The sequence below is a fragment of the Camelus ferus genome, chromosome 16 (genome assembly GCF_009834535.1).
Source record: "Camelus ferus isolate YT-003-E chromosome 16, BCGSAC_Cfer_1.0, whole genome shotgun sequence".
NCBI classification, from domain to species: domain Eukaryota; kingdom Metazoa; phylum Chordata; class Mammalia; order Artiodactyla; family Camelidae; genus Camelus; species Camelus ferus.
This window is the reverse complement of record NC_045711.1, coordinates 37,876,019-37,893,804: the sequence shown is the minus strand read 5'-3', so window position 1 is coordinate 37,893,804 and position 17,786 is coordinate 37,876,019. Positions and strand designations below refer to the sequence as shown.

The 17,786-nt window shown below is 46.9% G+C and overlaps 1 protein-coding gene and 1 pseudogene across 2 annotated transcripts in view; one reads left to right on the top strand and one right to left on the bottom strand.

The window, feature by feature from the left end:
* Positions 1 to 3,736: 3,736 nt before the first annotated feature.
* On the bottom strand, positions 3,737 to 5,181 carry LOC102513665 (annotated as a pseudogene).
* The window catches only part of RAP1GAP2 (RAP1 GTPase activating protein 2), a 176,994-nt gene continuing 164,337 nt past the window's right edge, over positions 5,130 to 17,786 (top strand). The window contains exons 1-2 of one of the 2 annotated variants that reach the window (XM_032457437.1): positions 5,130 to 5,229; positions 12,272 to 12,388. In XM_032457437.1, coding sequence (XP_032313328.1) covers positions 5,180 to 5,229; positions 12,272 to 12,388 — 167 coding nt within the window. In that variant the 5' untranslated portion in view covers positions 5,130 to 5,179. Of the gene's footprint in view, positions 5,230 to 12,271; positions 12,389 to 17,055; positions 17,154 to 17,786 lie in introns of those variants that run through there. The other variant, XM_014559558.2, reaches the window with a different exon arrangement.

The window sequence follows — 17,786 nt, the reverse complement described above, 5'->3', positions numbered from 1 at the left end:
ATGACCTCATGGTAACTGTCTCTCCCTTTTTCCTTTATTTTTCCCTAAATTTATATTAGCTTTGCCACACACAATGCTCCACATTTTGCCTTAAATGTACCACTTCCTTCAGCCAGTTCTTTTTAATATTATGTTTTATTAGCAAAGCATTAGAATTATACTCCAGAAAGGTTGGGAAATGCAGTAACAAAAATTTACCTGTAATTCTACTGCCCTGGTGCAACTAGTATTATTTTTGTGTACTACCTTCTAGTATGTTTATATGGATGATGATTTACATAGTCATCTTCATGGCATAACTGTTTTTTTTTCACCCACATTAAATCATCATAACTTCTTTTTTCCATGTTTCTGTACAGTCTTCACAATGCCTGCTACTTCTTAAAGATAATTAGCTGTTTGTGGTTGGTTGTTGTCTTTTATTTGTTTGAAATACATTATTTTTGAATGGTTTTTAAAATTTATGATGAAGAAAATAAAGAACTCATAATTTCACCATCCAGATAATAAAGAATTATATACATACTATCCAGACAATTTTAAAAAATACTTCAAAAAAGTGAGACATGTGGATGCTTAAAAAAGTAAAAAACCTCCTCATCCTCCATTTTTAACTTCTCTGCCCAAAGTTTTCCACCATTAACAAATTCTATATATACATACACACACACTTTTTTTTTTCATTTTTAAGACACTGACATCATACAGCATGACACCCTGTTCTGCATTGTGTTTTTTTCACTTGTATTTTGGAGATTTCCTAAAAATCATTAAATGGTTTCATTTGCTAATCGATGCCTATGTATTAAAATTAAAAATTTTTTTCATATTATTCATTGTAGAAAACTTAGATAAGCAAAGATATGAAAACAAAATTTCCTATTTATACCTCCCAGTCATAACAACTCCTAACATTTGGCATTAAAAAAATCTTATTATATAAACCTGGAGATTGTCATTATAAGTGAAGTAAGCCAGAAAGAGAAAGAAAAATACCATATGATATCACTTATATGTGTAACCTAAAAAAAAAAAAACAGAAACAAACTCACAGACATAGAAAACAAACTTATGGTTACCGGAGGGGAAGGGGGTGGAGAGGGATACATTGGGAGTTCGAGATTTTCAGATACTAATATACATAAAATAGATAAACAAGAAGTTTATAATGTATAGTATGGGGAACTATATTCAGTATCTTGTAGTAACTTATGGTGAAAAAGAATATGAAAACAAATATATGTATGTTCATGTATGACTGAAGCATTATGCTGTACACCAGAAATTGACACAACATTGTAATCTGACTATACTTCAATTAAAAAATATATATGAAAAAATCATATATAAAATCTTAATTATATATATACTAGTTTCTTATTTTGTAGTCTGCTTTTTAGCTCAGCAATATAGCATGAATTTTCTTCTGCTGCAGAGTGTTATTCCACTGTATGGATAAACCACAATGTACTGTATCCATTTTCTTATTGTTTGATAATTAGATTATTTCTACTTGTTAATGTCATAAACAGAATAATGTGATGAATATCTTGGTAGCTTAATCATTTGAAAAGTGACTTTTATTGTATTTCTTCTTATTGCACATATTAGAATATATGGGTAAGAAAAATAATAAAATAAAAAATCATTAGAACTTCACCCATCCAGCGATAAATCATTTTTTTATATGTTCCTGTAGTTCTTCCAGATTTTTCTACAAATATACAAATATACTAGTTCTACTTGGTAACATTTTTTTTTCATTTCAAAATATATATAGATTTTTTTTCATGTCAATGTCATGGCTTTCTTAGTAGCTGTATAATAGCCCATCATATGGACATGCTTCTTAATAATCTCCTATTGGATTTTGGTGTTGTCTTCAGTTTTACTCTATTGCAAACAACATTGCAATGGACGTTCTTCTACAAAGACCTTTTTTCACATTTCTAGTTATCTCCTTAGGATGAATTCCAAAAAGAGAAATTACTGAGTCAAGAGACATGCACATCTGATGGCTTTTGATCATACTGTCAAACTGCCATGCACAATAGTTGTACCAATTTGTACCCTGACCTCAATTATGTTAGGGAGAGCCTAATTCTCTTCTCCATACAAACTCTGCATGGGATAATTAACAACAACAATAATAACCAACTGTTCCAAATTTGACAAGTAAAAGGATACTATCACATTTTAAATTTCAAATACTTAATTTCCAGTAGGATTGATTTTTTTTAAGTGTCTGTTAGCTATTTATTTTTCTTCTGTGAATTGTTTGTTCATGTCCTTCACCCATTTCTCTATAGGAGTGTTTATTATATCCTTTATAATAAAAACTTTCAACATTTTAATTTTTTATTGTAGGAAAATACACTTAACATGAAGTTTGCTCTCTTAACTTAAAAAAATGTTTTTTTGGAGGGGAGGTAATTAGGTTTGTTTGTTTGTTTGTTTGTTTATTTTAATGGAAGTACTGGGGATCGAACCCAGGACCTTGTGCATGTTAAGCTTGTGCCCTACCACTGAGCTATACCCTTTCTCCTTAACTCTTTTTAAATGTACAGTTCAGTGGCATTAAGTACATTCATGTTGTGCAGCCATCACCACTATACATTTCTAGAATTCTTTTCATCTTGCAAAGCTAAAACGCTGTGTCCATTAAACAGTAACTCACCATTTTTCCTTCCCCACCACTAGACCGTGACAACTACCATTCTACTTCCTGTCTTTATAGTATTGACTACGCTAGGTAACTTATATAGTTGGAATCACACAGTATTGTTCTTTTGTGACTTATTTATTTTACTTAGCGTATCTTCAAGGTTCATCCATGTTGTAGCATGTGTCAGAATTTCTTTCCTTCTTAAGGCTGAATAATATTGCATCATATGTATATGTCACATTTTGCTTATCCATTAACCCATCAGCAGATACTTGGGTTGCTCCCACCCCTTTGCTATTGTGGATAACACTGCTATGAATATGGAAGTACAAATAAAGATATGTATATTTTATTTTATTATTTTTTTTTAATGAAGGTACTGGGATTGAACCTAGGACCTTGTGCATTCTAAGTGTGTGCTCTACCACTGAGCTATACCCTCCCGCCCCCCAGATATGTGTATTTTAAACCAGTTTGACATTTGCCTTTTAATTTTGCTTATTGTGCTTTTGTGATGTGCTAAGGTTAAGTATTTGTTATTTTAGTCAAATCCATTAATCTCTTCCTGTATGGCTTCTGTCATTGACGCCAAGCTCAAAAAAATACATCCCTATTTTAATATGACCTATGTATTTTTTCTAGTCCTTTATATATATTTATACACTTACACTTATAATTCATCTGAAAAATATTTTGTGATGTGAAATAGGGACTTGTTTTTCCCCTTCCTGTAAATGGCTAATTGTCCCATCACCATATCCCTCACTAATATGTATAAAATACTTATATTACACATACACAAGTTTGGATATATTTCCACACCTTCTATTCTGTTTCCTCAGTTTTTTTGTTAATTATGTTGGGGAAGCTTAAAGAAAGGATAGTCAAAGGCAATTGCTAGCCTCATGCTAGACACTACACTTAAAGGTCAAAGGCAAGCTGCCAACCTGTCTTCTCTGTATCTTCTTCCCTGTTTTCTTTTAGATGATGCTTCTGTGTTGGTTAAGTTCTTCCCCTATTGCTTCCTGTCACTTTTTTTTTGAAAAGGTTTTTATCACTCACAGAGGGGAGGAAGCTCAGTCCTTCTCAGCTGCCTCTTCCCTCATGGCGGCCAGGATGTTGCTCAGCTCCTCTCTCTTTGTCTTGGTGCAGATGTGTGTCCCCACCTTTTTCTTGATGAACTTGAGGGCCCGCTTGTCCTTGGAGACCTTGAGCAGCTCCTCCATGGCCCGCCGCCCATAAAGGGCGAAGCCGCGCACCTCCCAGATCACGCGTGCACGAATTTGGTGCGTTTGGTGAGGCGCCCGTGGTGGTGGCTGTGCCTCGGCTCACGCACGTTTCCTGGTCTCCTGGTGGCTCTTGTTGAGGCCCAGGGCCACGAGGTAGCGCAAGGAGGCTGCGCTTCAATGGCTGTGGCGGCAGAAGGGCCTCCACCGCGTGGAGCTCTGGGATATCTCCGGTCACTTCTTTAGTTGAGACTAGTGGAAAGCTAGATGAGGATTCTCAGGATTTCGGTAATCTTGATTTTTGTTGAACATAAAACAAAAGGGGAGGGTGCCTATGGATATAATGAGAGCTGTCAGTAGCATTTGGATTCCCCTGGAAACTTTTCCAGTGTTCCTGGGCATGGGCCCACAGGCCCCATGGGGAAGGTAAGCTCCCAGGGGCTCTACAGTGGGACCCAGTTTTTCTCCTCTCTGCATAAGCTTCTCTCCTGCAAAGGGTGTGTTAGGTGGATTGGGAGGTAGGTGGATTGGGAGGACACTGTGCAATGTGCAGACAATCTCTATATTGATAAACATTTCTAAAACTCAGGTCCTTTGAACCAGGCTCGAGATGCACACTCCCATGACGCCATAGGCCAGATGGTCTCTGCTCAACTCAAATTAACGTCCTAGGGTGAAAGAATGTCGAAGGCCTGGTTGGGCAGCATGCTGGGCCAATGCCATACTGTTTGAATTACTGTCACCTTAAAATAGTTTTAATAATCTGTACGGACCATCAGTTTTTATTTAAGGCACGAGGCGTAGTTTAATTTCTTTTTACACATAACTTTCGGGGTAGGTAGAAACAGGTGTTTTAAGGGAGTAAGGCACAGCGGGATTAAGCGAATCCCCTCCAGTCACTCAGGAAGTCAGGTTTCCATCACAGTAGAACTTGGAGAAAGTGACTCCTCACTCAGTGCTCCAAAAAGAACGGGCTGTGCTGTGCTGCTGGGCAGGCAGGACGGGAGTGAAGGCAGTGAGGGGACAGGCTGCGGTCTGGGCTAGCGGCTAGCAGCGCGCTGACCCAGCCCCGGCCCGCTCCAGGGGCGGGGCTGGCAGCCGCCCCGGGGGGATGCGCACGGCCCGGCTGCACCTGCTGTACTCCGGCCGAATCGCTTGGCGCTTTGTGCCCGCCCCTCCCGCCGGACCCCGCGCCGCCGAGCGCGCCCTCAGCACTGGCCTGCGGCTGCCGGAGCCGCCTCCGCCGTGCGGCCCGCAGCGGTCAGCGAGTGGGCGCCGCCCGGGAGGCATGGCGGGCCGCCGGGCGCCAGGAGAGAAACGCTGGCAGCTGGTGCGCTGGTGAGTGGGCACCGGGGGGCGCGGGCCTGGTGCGGGCGCGAATTCGTACGCCCGGCGCGTGAGGCCCGGCCGGGCGCGCGAAGGAGAAGGGGCGCTGGCCCGAAGTTTCTTCTCGAGCTGTGGCGGCGGGGCCGGGTTTGAGAGGCGCTTGGACGCCTGGTCATCCATGCGGCGTCCCCAGGCGGGTCTTTGTGGCTCTCCAGAAAGATCTTCGCTGGGACCCTCGACCTTGTCCCTGACGGCAGGCTTTGGAGGGACCCCGGTTTTCCTCAGACTCATCGCCGGTTTACCCGACTAACCTTTTCCCTGACCTTAGTTTTTTCTTTGTACAATGGGGCGCCTCCGCCTACCCCCATTCCTTCTGATGCTCGGGGTCGGGCCACAGACTTTGGCCCCGAGAAGGCACAACCTACAATTCTCAACTCCTGTTCAAGGAGATGCCCCAGTCCACCTAACCTCGTACCCGCGGGGGTAGGCACTTCGGGGTTGGGGTCTTTGGGAAGGGGGCCTAGGAGGTGAGGGAAGAGGTCCCGGTGTAGGTGGGTGATTGCCACAACCCCTACCGCAGCCCTGCCCAGGCCGGGAAATCAGAGCTGCTGGTGTCAGGTTGCGAGACTGCGGGCTAGAGGGTTTCATACACATCTCAGAGGAGTCAGTCACCTGGGTTGGGCCCATGTCCCCGATGTCCGAATGTTCAGGGCTGCTTCAGCCAGGGGCCTGACTCTGCTTGGTGGGACTTAGCATGCAGGGCAGCCTGCTCAGCCCACCCCTGCCCTGGAAGTTCTCCAAGAATCAAAGTAGAATGCCTGGCTGGGACTTCTCCACATCTCAAAGCATCTCACCCACACCAGGACCAGGGGCATCTCTGAAGTAGCATTCCAGGACACTTCTCACCAGGTACATTCTGTAGCCTGCATACAAATAACAACAATAATATCAATAATAGCAACCTGGTTTCCAGAGCACTTCCTACTGTGTCTACCATAGTCAGGCATTAATTCAGTTACTCTTCACAGGGATACTCAGAGGAAGGTTTTAGCACTTCCGTCGTATAGATGAGGAAACTGAGGCTCAGAGAAGGAAAGTTAATCAAGGTCACCCAGCAAGCAAGTAATAGGGTCAGAGTTTGAACTCAGGACTTCCCCAGGAGCTTAACTCCTCTTCTGCTTTGCTTATTTCCTGAACACAGGGCTTGGCCACACATCTAAGTTCACGTTGTTAAAAATATCTCAGCATGTCAGAGCAGGAGGGTGTCAATGGGTTTCCAGCCTGCTCAGCCCCACCCTTCCAGGGTGCTAAGAATCAAAGTCCAAATAATCAAAATTATTATTTAGCAGTGGAGTCATTCTTCAGATAAAGCCCCAAGAGCTGGTGGGGAGTTATTTAGTGCCTTCTCGCTGGAAAAGAGGCACCACCCCAGGACCTCCCAGATGAGTTTGCTCAGTTTGATTCCTTCCCTCACTTCATGGAGGAGGAAACAGGAAGAGTGTTAAAGGGGCAGAGCTTGGATTCCTGCTCTAACTCTCTCTGCCTGATGCTGCCTGGCTGAGTTGGATTTTGGGCTGGCCATGATGAAGCATAAATCATTGTTAATACCTCAATTAGGTTTTGGATCACCTTTCACTCCTGGGTGAAAAAGCCCATTGCTCTGAGAAGATCCTGAAGACATGACTTGAGTGGTCAGATAGCCCGATAGGGAGCACTCTTGAGGGCAAGACACCCTCTGAACTCCACGGCACTTTCCCAGCATGGTCAGCCTTGGCTGGGCCCTAGTTCCAGGATTGAGTCAGTTTGCTCAGTTCAAGTTGGCTTAAGAGAAAAAGGGAATTGATTGGTTTACCAGGAAATTTCCATGTTTCAGGCACAAATGGATTCAGGTAATGGCCACACTCTTTGCCCTGTTGCTTTCCTCTGTTCCATTTTTAATTCCCTTGTGGTGGTAAGGTGGCTCTCAGCAGCTGCAGGCAGCTCTCTAGGTGAGCATCTCTCCTGGAAAGAGAGCTTACCTTTCTCAGTGATTTCTGCCAAAGTTTCAGAATGTCATCTCATTGGCCTATTTTGGGTCCCATGGCCATCCCTCAGCCAATCAGTGTGGCCAAGGGGATGGAATACTCTCATTGGCCAGGCTGGGTCATGTGCTCACCATGGGAACTGGGGGGGGGTTAGCTCCACCCAAACCACAAAATTTTGAGTGGAAGAGAGGGTGGTGAATATTCACTGGACAACAAATACATCTGATATGTACTTAATTCTTTTAGAATGGCTCTTGCTTTGGAGGTTTCTCTTCCAAACTCTCCATAAAGTGCCAAAAATGAAACTAGAATTTGGTTGGGTTCATCAGCTCAAATTATTAAACATGTATGATTTTTTTTAGCATTCCCATTATGTCTAAGGGCCTGTGCTGGGCCCTGCCCAGTTTCTGATGGTGGAGCTCAGATCTGGGAGAAGCAACCCACAGAGGCTAGAGGCTAAGGCTGTGTGAGTACTTGAAAAGCAGTGTAGAGGGCTCCAGAACATTCTTTTTGCTGACTGTAAAGTATTGCATTGTGAGTTGGACCATAATTTCCTTATCTAGTCTCTAATGATGACTTTTTAGGGAAGTTTGAATATTTTGATATTACAAACATCTCTGCAGTAAACCTATACCCATGCAAACATGTGCAAATATGGTGGTTGGATATATTTTCCAAAGTGATATTGCAGAGTAAAAACGTGCACATTGTGAAAGATACTTCCAAGTTGATCTCCAAAGAAATTGTACCATTTTATATTATCTCCAGTGATGTGTGAGTTGCCACCTTCCCCACAACTTTGCTCACACGGGTAATTAACGAACTTAAATCTTGGCGCATGTCATGGGTGAAAAATGGTTTTTCATTGTTGTTTTAATTTTCATTTCTTTACTTGTAAGAGAAGTTGTTTTTTAAATGTTTATCTGTCATTTATGTTTCTATTTTTGTAAACTACTCATTTCCTTTGTCATTTTTATCCCTGTTGATTTGCTCATATACATTTTTCAAATTGATCTATAAGAGGTCTTTATCATGGAGATTAGTCTTTTTAATTTTTTTAAATAAATTTTATATTTTAGAACAGTTTTAGATTTACAGAAAAATTGAGATGATAGTACAGAGAATTCCTATATATACCACACCCGGTTTCCCTTGTGATTAGCATCTTACGTTTAGTCTGGTACGTTCATTATAATAATGAACCAATATTGATGTATTATTATTAACAAAGGTCCATAGGTTATTCAGATTTATATCCTTTTTCTGTTATAGGGTTCCACCTGTATACCACATTACATTTAGTAATTAATGTAATTAGTCCTCTTGGCTGTAAGTTTCTCAGACTTGACTTGTTTTTGATGACCTGGACAGTTTTGAAGAGTATTGGTCATATTTTGTAGAATGTCCCTCAACTGGGATTTGTCTGATGTTTTTCTCATTATTAGATTGGGGTTGTGAGTTTCGGGGAGGAAGACCACAGGGATAGAATGCCAGTGTCTTCACATCATATCGAGGGTACATACTATCAACATGGCTTAGCACTGTTGATGCCGACCTGGATCACCTGGCTGAGATAGTGTTTGTCAGCCTTCTCTTCTGTAAAGTTACTCCCCTCCCCCTTTCCGTAGTGTACTCTTTGGAAGGAAGTTACTCTGTGAAGCCCATGTCTAAGCAGAATGGAGCTGTGGTCCACCTCCTTGAGGGCAGAGTAGTTACATAAATTGTTTGGAATTCTTCTGCACACAAGACTTGTCTCTTTCCTCCCCCTTGATTTAATTATACAATCATTCATTTATATCAGTATGCACAGTTAGATATTTATTTATTTTTAATGACAGCCTTATTGAAATAGAATTCATGTACCACACAACTTACCCAAAGTGTAAAATTCAATGGGAATATATTCACAGGGTTGTGCAAACATCACCTTAATCAATTTTAGAACATTTTCATCATCCCCCAAAACAATCTCATAGTTTTTTGCAGTCCCTTCCATCATTTCCTCCCACCCCACCCTCCCCTAGACTTAAGCAACCACTAATCTACTTTTTCTCTCTATGGATTTGCTTATTCTGGACATCATTTTATATAAATGGAATCATACAGTATGTGGTCCTTTGTGACTAGCCTCTTTCACTTAGCAAAATGTTTTCAAGTTTCAGGTTTCAATGCCTGCCTGAACTACCCCAGTGTTCAAAGGGAAGAATAGGTATAACTTGTAAAGTGCCTGACCCTTCTCTCTTTGGGTGATGGGTTGCATCCTTCTGGAGTTGTCACCCGCCCCTACAACCGGGGGTCTCTTTCTATGAGCAGCTCCTACCCTTCCTCTTTTCTTCTTGTTTCTTTCAAAATGTCCCTGACTATGTCCAGGTCTTAACTCCTACTCTTGCAGGGATAATCTGAGAAGCTGGTTCTTGGCTGAGAGTGGCTTACGAGGTTGATCCTCTACAGTATTTAATCTCCTTCAATGTGCTGTTCAGTAGAATTTTAGGTACAAGACAGGATAATAGGGAAGATATCTGGGGATGGGTGGTCTGTTTTCCCCTGTATTCGATAAGGTCCAATGCAGCAAATACACTTTCTAGATTCATAAATTGGATTCATTAATGGAGATAATCTGTGTCAGAGCATTCAGTGGAAGAAGCTTCCCAAGCACATAGGGAGTTGATCACTGGCTGTTGTGATTTTTTGTGGCAGCCTGGCTCAGTCGATCAGGGGGCTGGGTGAGGGTGTTGCAGGGATTTCAGGGATGATCAGACAGTCTTTGCACTCTAGCCAGGAGACAGACAGGCACATAAATAACTCATGTACAGGCAGGCAGAGAGCAACGCTGTGATCAAGATTAAAAACAAACAAACAAAAAACAAAACATCCCTGGAACCTTGGAGCCATTTCGGATGCTGCCTCTGGGAGGAGCTGGGGATGGATTCTTAGAGGTGATGTGGTTTGAGCAGTTGGGGCCCAGGAGGGCAGGATGCAATGGAGGGAGGGCGGGCGGCTGAGATCAGAACACAGCCTGGGCAAAGGCTCCCAGGTAAGAAAAGGCAGGGCATGTTTGGAGAAGGACAAACAGATCGGGAATGCAGGGGTCAGTATGCGTGAATTGAGTGTGGTGGGGGTTGGGCATGTAATGGTTGGAAATGCTGAAGGAGAGCAAAGTGGAGAAGAATTGCACCTCTCAGTTGAGCAGTTCGGAGCACATTTGACAAGTGGTGGGAAGCCACTAACCTTTTTGGGCAGTGGAGGAGCTGACAAGATCTATGTTGGGAAGTGGGGGCTGGTAAGCAGGCAGGAGAGGATGTGTTCTTGTGTCCAGAAGGGACCAGACACCAGGGGCTGAAGGTGCAAAGAAAGCCTGCCTTTGCTGCTTCCCGAATGTGTATGACCTTGGGCAAGTTCAATTCCCTCCCCTGAGCCTCTTCTTCCTCATCTCTAAAATGGGATCATCCAGTTCTGAGGGATTTGCAGTGAGGCTTGGAGGAGAGAGTGCAAGGAGTGAGTGTGTCTGTCATCGGTGAAGCAGGCAAAGCCCATGACTGGTGAGGACTGATGAGGACGGTGGCGAGGGAAGGCGATAATGAGGTCCATGTGACAGGAGCTTCCCTAGCATGATCTCATTTAATCCTCTCAACAACCCTTCCCAGAGTTGCAGATGAGGAATCCAGGGCTCACAGTGGAAAAATCACTCATCTAAACCTGGGTTGTGGAATCCAAGTCAGGGCACCTGCAAAGAGTGGAGGGCAGTCCCTTCCACCTGCCTCTGGGGGAGGGGAGTTGGGGAGGGGAGGGGTGGCTGGGGCAAGGAGGTGGAGGTGGTTCTTGTGGTTGAGGTTGTTTGTGGTCCACTCAGTGGCAGGGGTGGGTGCTGAGTAGGGAGAGGATTTGGGTGGGGATGGCTCCTGAGTGAGCCTACTCCTCCCTCAGCCTGGGGGCCTGTATGTGTCAGGTGACAGAGGGGTCAAGGACAGCCCTATTTGTGGTCTGTCAGCCTGGGAGTGAGGAGGCATCATTACCAGGCCGTGGCTCTGCCAGCATCTTTGGGCAAACCCTGTGCCCACTCTGGGCCTTGTCCTCATCTGTAGAATGAAGCCACTGGACCAGATGAGTGAACTTTTGGAGTTTTTCTGGTTCTCGTGACCTAAGATTTTATGATCAACAGAGTTCTCAAATTAAAAAAAAAAAAGGTATTTATTTTTTGAACACATATTTACACGGTTCAAATTCCTAAAGCACTAAAGCAGTTAGAGTGCTCCCCAGCCACTCAGTTCTCTTCAGAGGCAACTGATGTCAGTTTATCCCTCAGAGATGGCCAGAGCATGTCATTCCTGGCTGAGTCCTGAGGAGCCCAAGGATGGGGAAAGGCATAGAAACTCGTAGAATGGGATGGGATTGTGTCAATTTTTTAGATTCCACGTCAGTGATATCATATGATATTTGTTTTCCTCTGACTGACTTCATTTAGTATGATCATCTCTAGGTCCATCCATGTTGCTGCAAATGACATTATGATCCTTGCTCTGGGCTGGTTGTCAATCCAGAGGGTGACTGGGACCCTGTGAGTGACCCTTGAGGTTCTGGAAGATCTAATCTTGGCATCTGACCCATGACCTCCACTCCAGAGCAGCCTTTCTCCTGCTGTGAAATCGAGAAGTCCAGTGTCTCACTCCTGTAAGGGGCTTAGAGAATGAACTCTTGTCTGATACTTGACTCCCCTGCCCAGCCTCTGCTTACACACCTCTGGTGACAGAGAGCTCACCCCTTCCAACTGACTCCCTTCAACTTCAGACAACTCACTTTTAGAAAGTTTTTCCACCTATTGAGTTGAAACCTGCTCCCTGTAGCTGCCTCTTCTTCAAGGAATTCTAACTGTGGCCCTCCGGAAACAGGGCTTTCTGGCAGATGAGTTGAGGGGGTATGTGGGGACAGGTACCTCTCATCTGTCATTTTCTACCAAGCAGGGCCAACTCCCCAAAGGTGCCATGCAGAGCCCTGCTGGCCCACCTCCTCACTCTCTCCTGTCTTGCCCACAGGTATGTGCAGGAAGGGCGGTTCAGAATCGAGGAGAGGACACTGACAGCCTTCCAGTGGCTCTACAGCCCGCAGCAGCATCGCATTCTCAGCCGGGCCGACCTTGAGTCTCCCTCCAGGTAAGGGACCCACTGCCCTTTGGTCAGCGTCCAGGCCCCTCCAGGTGGTACTTACTCAGCCAGCCCCACACTGGTCCCTAAACTCACAGTGGAGAGTCAGGCCTCTTAGGGTCCTTGAGCTTGTCAGCTGGGGTGCTTGTCCAGCCTAGAATGCACTGAGTGATTTGAGGCCACTCACTGCCTCTCTTTCTCTTCTGTAAAATGGGTGTGACCATATTTTCCCTGCCTTCAGTCAGGAAGATCATGACTCTCAAGTGAAATGATGCCTGGAAATCATCAGCTGGTTCCTCTTTAAGAGGGAGATTGGCTGGCAAATTTCTTGGGCAAATTTGACCTGGGTAGAGCCAGCCCTTCCTTCCTTGTTTCTCTGCTCTACAATACCAGAGAACCCAGCTGTCCGAGTGAGGGGCACTCAGATTCCTGCTCCCAGGCTCCTTCCTGCCCACCCTTCCTCCACACTGTGGACAGACATGACCAGTGTTAGCAGCCTCAGTGGAGGTATCCTGGGAGCCCTGCTGCTGCCACATCCCTTTCCAAGGCTTCTGCTAGACAAGACTCTGACCTTTCTTCCCATTTTCCCCATCAGAACCTCTTTACACCAGCTTCTAAATTAGCAGGACCCAAAGAAAAACAAAACAAGAAAGAAAAAAAGAGAGAAAGAAAGGAAGGAAGAAAGAAAAAAGAAAGAAAGGAAGGAAAGAAAGATTTAATTAGCAGGACCCTTGATGCCAAGGATGAACAGGTTTTTCTTCCCAGGGGTAGCTGAATACAGGAAGATGGAAGTGATGGCATTGGGGGGTACACCGTGTGCTGGCCAGCTAGAGAACAGGGATGATGCTCTTACTGCAGCTTCCAGACTGGCCCCAGGAGTAAGGTTCAGAAGTGATGGGAGACTTTACTTTCCTAGACATCTGCCAGGAGTCCTATTCAGCTAAGGGCAGTGCATCTGCTCCCTCGTATCCCAGTGACAATTTCAGAAGGTACAGGAAGCAGTCGGGGGAATAGGTACCTTGGATCCAGTTCTGCCCAAAGAGGAAGAATTAATTGAATGATGATGTGGAAGTGACAGGAACCCCAGGAAAGGAGACTCGGGCCACCTGGGAACTCTTGGTATTCAGGAAATGGGAGGTCAGACCAGAGCCCTTAACTCCAGAGGGTAGATTTCAAATAACTGAGAGAAAAGACTGAATGAAAACCCCCTAGAGCTTGAGGCAAGAGTATCAGGAAGGGTGCAGCCATGTGATTCTGAGTGTCCAGTTGTGAATGCTTGCAGGGGCAGAGAAGGAGGCTGCCCTGGGAGCACACTAGTGAGACTGACATGAAGGGCACACGATCAGAATTAGTTTCAGGCAGCATGCAAAGCCCTATCGTGGGCCAAGTGCCATCTGACATAAGGCAGCTTCTCCCTCACCTCCTTTCCTTTCCTTAAAAGCTCTCACCACTACCTGACATTATCTTATTTGCTTATTTGTTCATTGTCTGTGGCTTCCCTGGAATGTGAGCTCTATGAGGGCAGGGCTTTTCCATCTTGCTCCCTGCCGCAGCCCGGGGTCCTAGCCCAGAGAAGGAGCTCATTATAGACGTACCAGGTGAAGGACAAATGTAGAAAGGCTAGAAGGGAGGCTTGCCCCAAGACTGAGAGTGGCTAGCTGCACCTGCCCAAGATAACAGCAAGAAAAGAAGAGGAGGGTGAGACCTCTGCTCATGCAGGTGGCCTGCGGCTAACCTCTTTTGAGCCAAAGAACAAGAATGCTCTTCAGAGTCACAGGAGCCTGGCTGAGTCTGTGGGTGAAGGAAGCAATCATAAAAGAGGATGAAGCCATTTGAAATAACTTCAGCTTTTGGGAAGGCTACATCCTGGGGGCCTCGAAGAGGAGGCTGCCATAGCTCCGTGACTAAGCACTCAAAAAATTAACTATTACTCTTATATCACAAAAGTAGTACTAACTTCTTATGTGTGTTTATTATGTGTCATGTTATAAATGCTTTGCAGGCATAACTTGAATTAATCTTAGTATCAATGCTATGATCTAGGTACTAGTGTTTTCCCCATTTTTCAGATGACAAAGCTGAGGCACAGAGTAAGTGGCAGTGCTCAAAACCACTACGCACACTGCCTCTCAGAGAATAAGACATGTGCCCCAAAATGGGAGATGGTGAAGGTAATTTTTATCTTTATAGAGGGGAAATAAGTCCACAAATCATAAATAAGTGAGCTTAGCATCAGTCCTGGTCAGGTTTCAGGGTCTATGATTAAAGAGATGGTTTGAGGGCACTTAGAAAAGGAAGAGGTAGAGGATCAGCAGCAGTGAGTGAATTCCCTGAGAAGCCATCCTGCTGGAGGGAGCTGATTTGATTTTCTGATTAGTTTTCTAGACTAGAAGGAAGGCTGGGGGTGGTAAAGCGGGAGACAGTAGTTCTGAGTTTCAGCAAGAATTGTTCTTGTCTTCACATCCAAGCCTTGCAGGTGACACAGAGGAATGTGGGCTGGGGGGGGGGGGGTGGCACATCTTGGGAGGCTGATGAGTGCGCTGTCCTTACTGAATCTGTTCATGAGCGACTTGGGGAGGGAGGATGTGGACAGCATGCTGGTGACATTGCCCAATGGGCAAGGTGGCAGAGTTGGACCGTAAGTGCCCTGGAGGCTGGGTTCCAGGTCCAAGTCTAGATGGTACAGTTTAATAGAAATAAAGAGGTGTGTGTAGCTCAGTGGTAGAACCATGCATGAGGTCCTGTGTTCAATCCCCAGTTAATTCCATTTGAAAAAAAAAGAAAAATAAAGGAGAAGTCTGTTTTGGCCTCCAATCCTGTCTGTACCTGGGCAATAGAGCGATGCAAACAGCTATCTGACAGGTTCTAGCTGACTAGCAGCTTGGCTCCATGTTTTAAGAAAATGCTTGCATCTTGGGGCTGCAAGAGCTCAGGGAAGAGAGTCTAGAGCTGGGGAGGGAAGGTCCTGCAATTTTGAGTCTCAGACAAAGAGGAATGTTCCGTCATTTCCTCATTTACGTTGTGGACAGAGATTGAGCACGTCCTCCTGCTAAAACTGTGCCAGATGATACCCTTGAGTGGCTGAGTGGGTTGTGATTTGAGGTGATGGGCCAGGCTGCTGTAGGGACTTGGAGGGTGGGCTGGCCACCTGCCTTCCTTTCTTCCTTCCACCCTCTCCCGTCAGGCCCTGGGGTTATAGTGTCTTGTCTTAAGGAAGACAAGGGTCCTGCCTCCATGGTGCACACGTTCTAGAGGGAAAGGCTACAGAGACATAGGCAAGAAAATTTCCTGAGATAATCAGAGTGCTGAACAAACTAAAACAGGGCAACAGATAAAGAGTGACCAGTGGGTGTGTGGGGACGTTGGAAGAGGTAGATGTCCTCTCTGAGCAGGTGACATTTGAGCTGAGTCCTGAAGAACACAAGGGGGCAACCATATGGAGAAGCTGCTGGTGAGGGGTATTGAATAAATGCCGGGGAAGGGGCACAGGAGATGGAGGGGGAAGAGCAGTTACAAGGCCCTACCTATGTTCTAGAAGCAGAACATCATTGTGGCCAGAGCAGATTGAGGCCCTGGCCAACAGATGGAAGGGAGGCTGATTTCTGTGCAATTAAAGGAAGCGCTTTCTAGCATTTAGAGTTGCCTGAGTACAGCGTGGGCTGTCCCCTGAGGGAGTGAGCTTCCCACCACTGAGGTGTGCAAGCCATATTCAGAGGCTGCCCTCCTTTGGAGGTTAAGGAGGAAGAGACTCAAGCATCCCAAAGGCTCCCTAGGGCACCCACCCTTCCTGCCTTCAACCCTTTCAATTTCAGGATCCTTGATTTGGCAGAAGCTGGGAGGATGTCTGTCGTTAATGAATGAAAGCTCCAGGCTCCTAGGTCCAAGGCAGGGTCAATTTCAAGGGCTCTGGCAGTCCCTGAGGCCTGCCACTTCCAAGTCCAGAAAGCACTGTACCCCCTCCGCAGTCCCACTCACGCAGAGCTGACGAGAGCCCCAGTGTCTTCCTCAGTAGACCAGGAACCCGCAGATCTTTCCGCACCTCCCTTCCCCACTGGCTTGGGGGCCCCGTCCTCCAGGAACTTCTGTGGCAGATGGGTTGCCCCCTCCTCCATTCCCTGGTCCCTTGGGCGCGCCTGCCCCGCCCCGCGCCTTTGTTCCCGAGGAGCCGCCTCGGGCAGTCCCCTGGCGGCGGTGACGCGAGCATCCCACGGGGGCGCCGCGCCCCGGACCCGCCGTCCCTGCTCCCCTCCCCCATTTCGTCCCTGCGCCCTCTCCCGCCCCGCATGCCCGCCCCTCCATCTCCCCCATTTTCCCGCAGCGGTGCTGGGCGAGCCCGGTGGGCACCGCTGAGACCAGGGAGAGGACCCTTGCAGCGGCGTCGCGTGGAGTGGCAGGAGCGCCCCGCCTCCGCAGGGCGCGGGCTTTCTGGAGGCAAGTGTGAGGCTCCGGCGGCTGGGGCGGGCCGGCCAGGTGTCCGGGCAGTGGCAGTGGCGGCGGCGGCGGCGGCGGCGGCGGCGGCGGCGGCGGCGGGCGGGGGGCCTGTTTTGTGCCGGGCGAGCGGAGGCCGGGGTGCGCGCGTGCGCGTCGCGGTGACGGTGCACGCGGCGGGGCGGGCGGCCAGGGCTACCCGCCGCCGAGGAGGAGGGGGCTTGCGGCCGGATGGAGACGGGGGACGCCGCCAATGCGGGCGCACAGGCGGGGAGAACCGCGGCGGCTGACTGTTGCCATTCACTCCACGTCGTGGAGTGAGCCCCTGGAGCTGGCGTCACAGAAGGTTAGCGGGTTCCGGGCTGGGTGGTAATCCCGTAGTCAGCCGGAATCAAGACGCGAGTCCAGGGTGGCACTGAACGTGGAATTAGGGTATATGTTGTGAGTGTAACTGCATTTGTTTGCAAAGAGAAATCAGCCCGTGTGGACGAGAGTGAGCCCCGTGCTGCGATTCCACGGAGCAGTCAGTCCCGCGTAATGGGTTGTATTTGGGAGGTGGGGTGACTGTCCTCAGAAATCCATGCGGGTGGGGCATGGCGCACACACATCATGTATGGGGTGTGTACGCGTAAGTGAGCTGTTGCTCAGCCCCTGTCAAAGCCTGGCTGGAGAAGCTGATTGAGGTGGAGGTCAGAGGTGAAATGTTTACAGGTGGACCCCCAGGAGGACCCTGTAGCTAGGCTGGGTTGGTCTGTTTTTTTCCGAGAGGGCAGAGGGCGTAAACCCCATCCCATCCTCACTCCAACCTGTGCCTGTTGCAGGGAGGGGAGCTGGTACGATGGGGCGCTGTCTGAGAGGCCTTGGTGGACCTTTAGGGCAGGACCAGTCTTCAGCCTGATGCTCATTTCTGGAGGCCCTGGGTGGATGAGTGTGGGGGTGCCTGCTCTGGGTGGGGATCCAGGGCATACAGCATATCTGG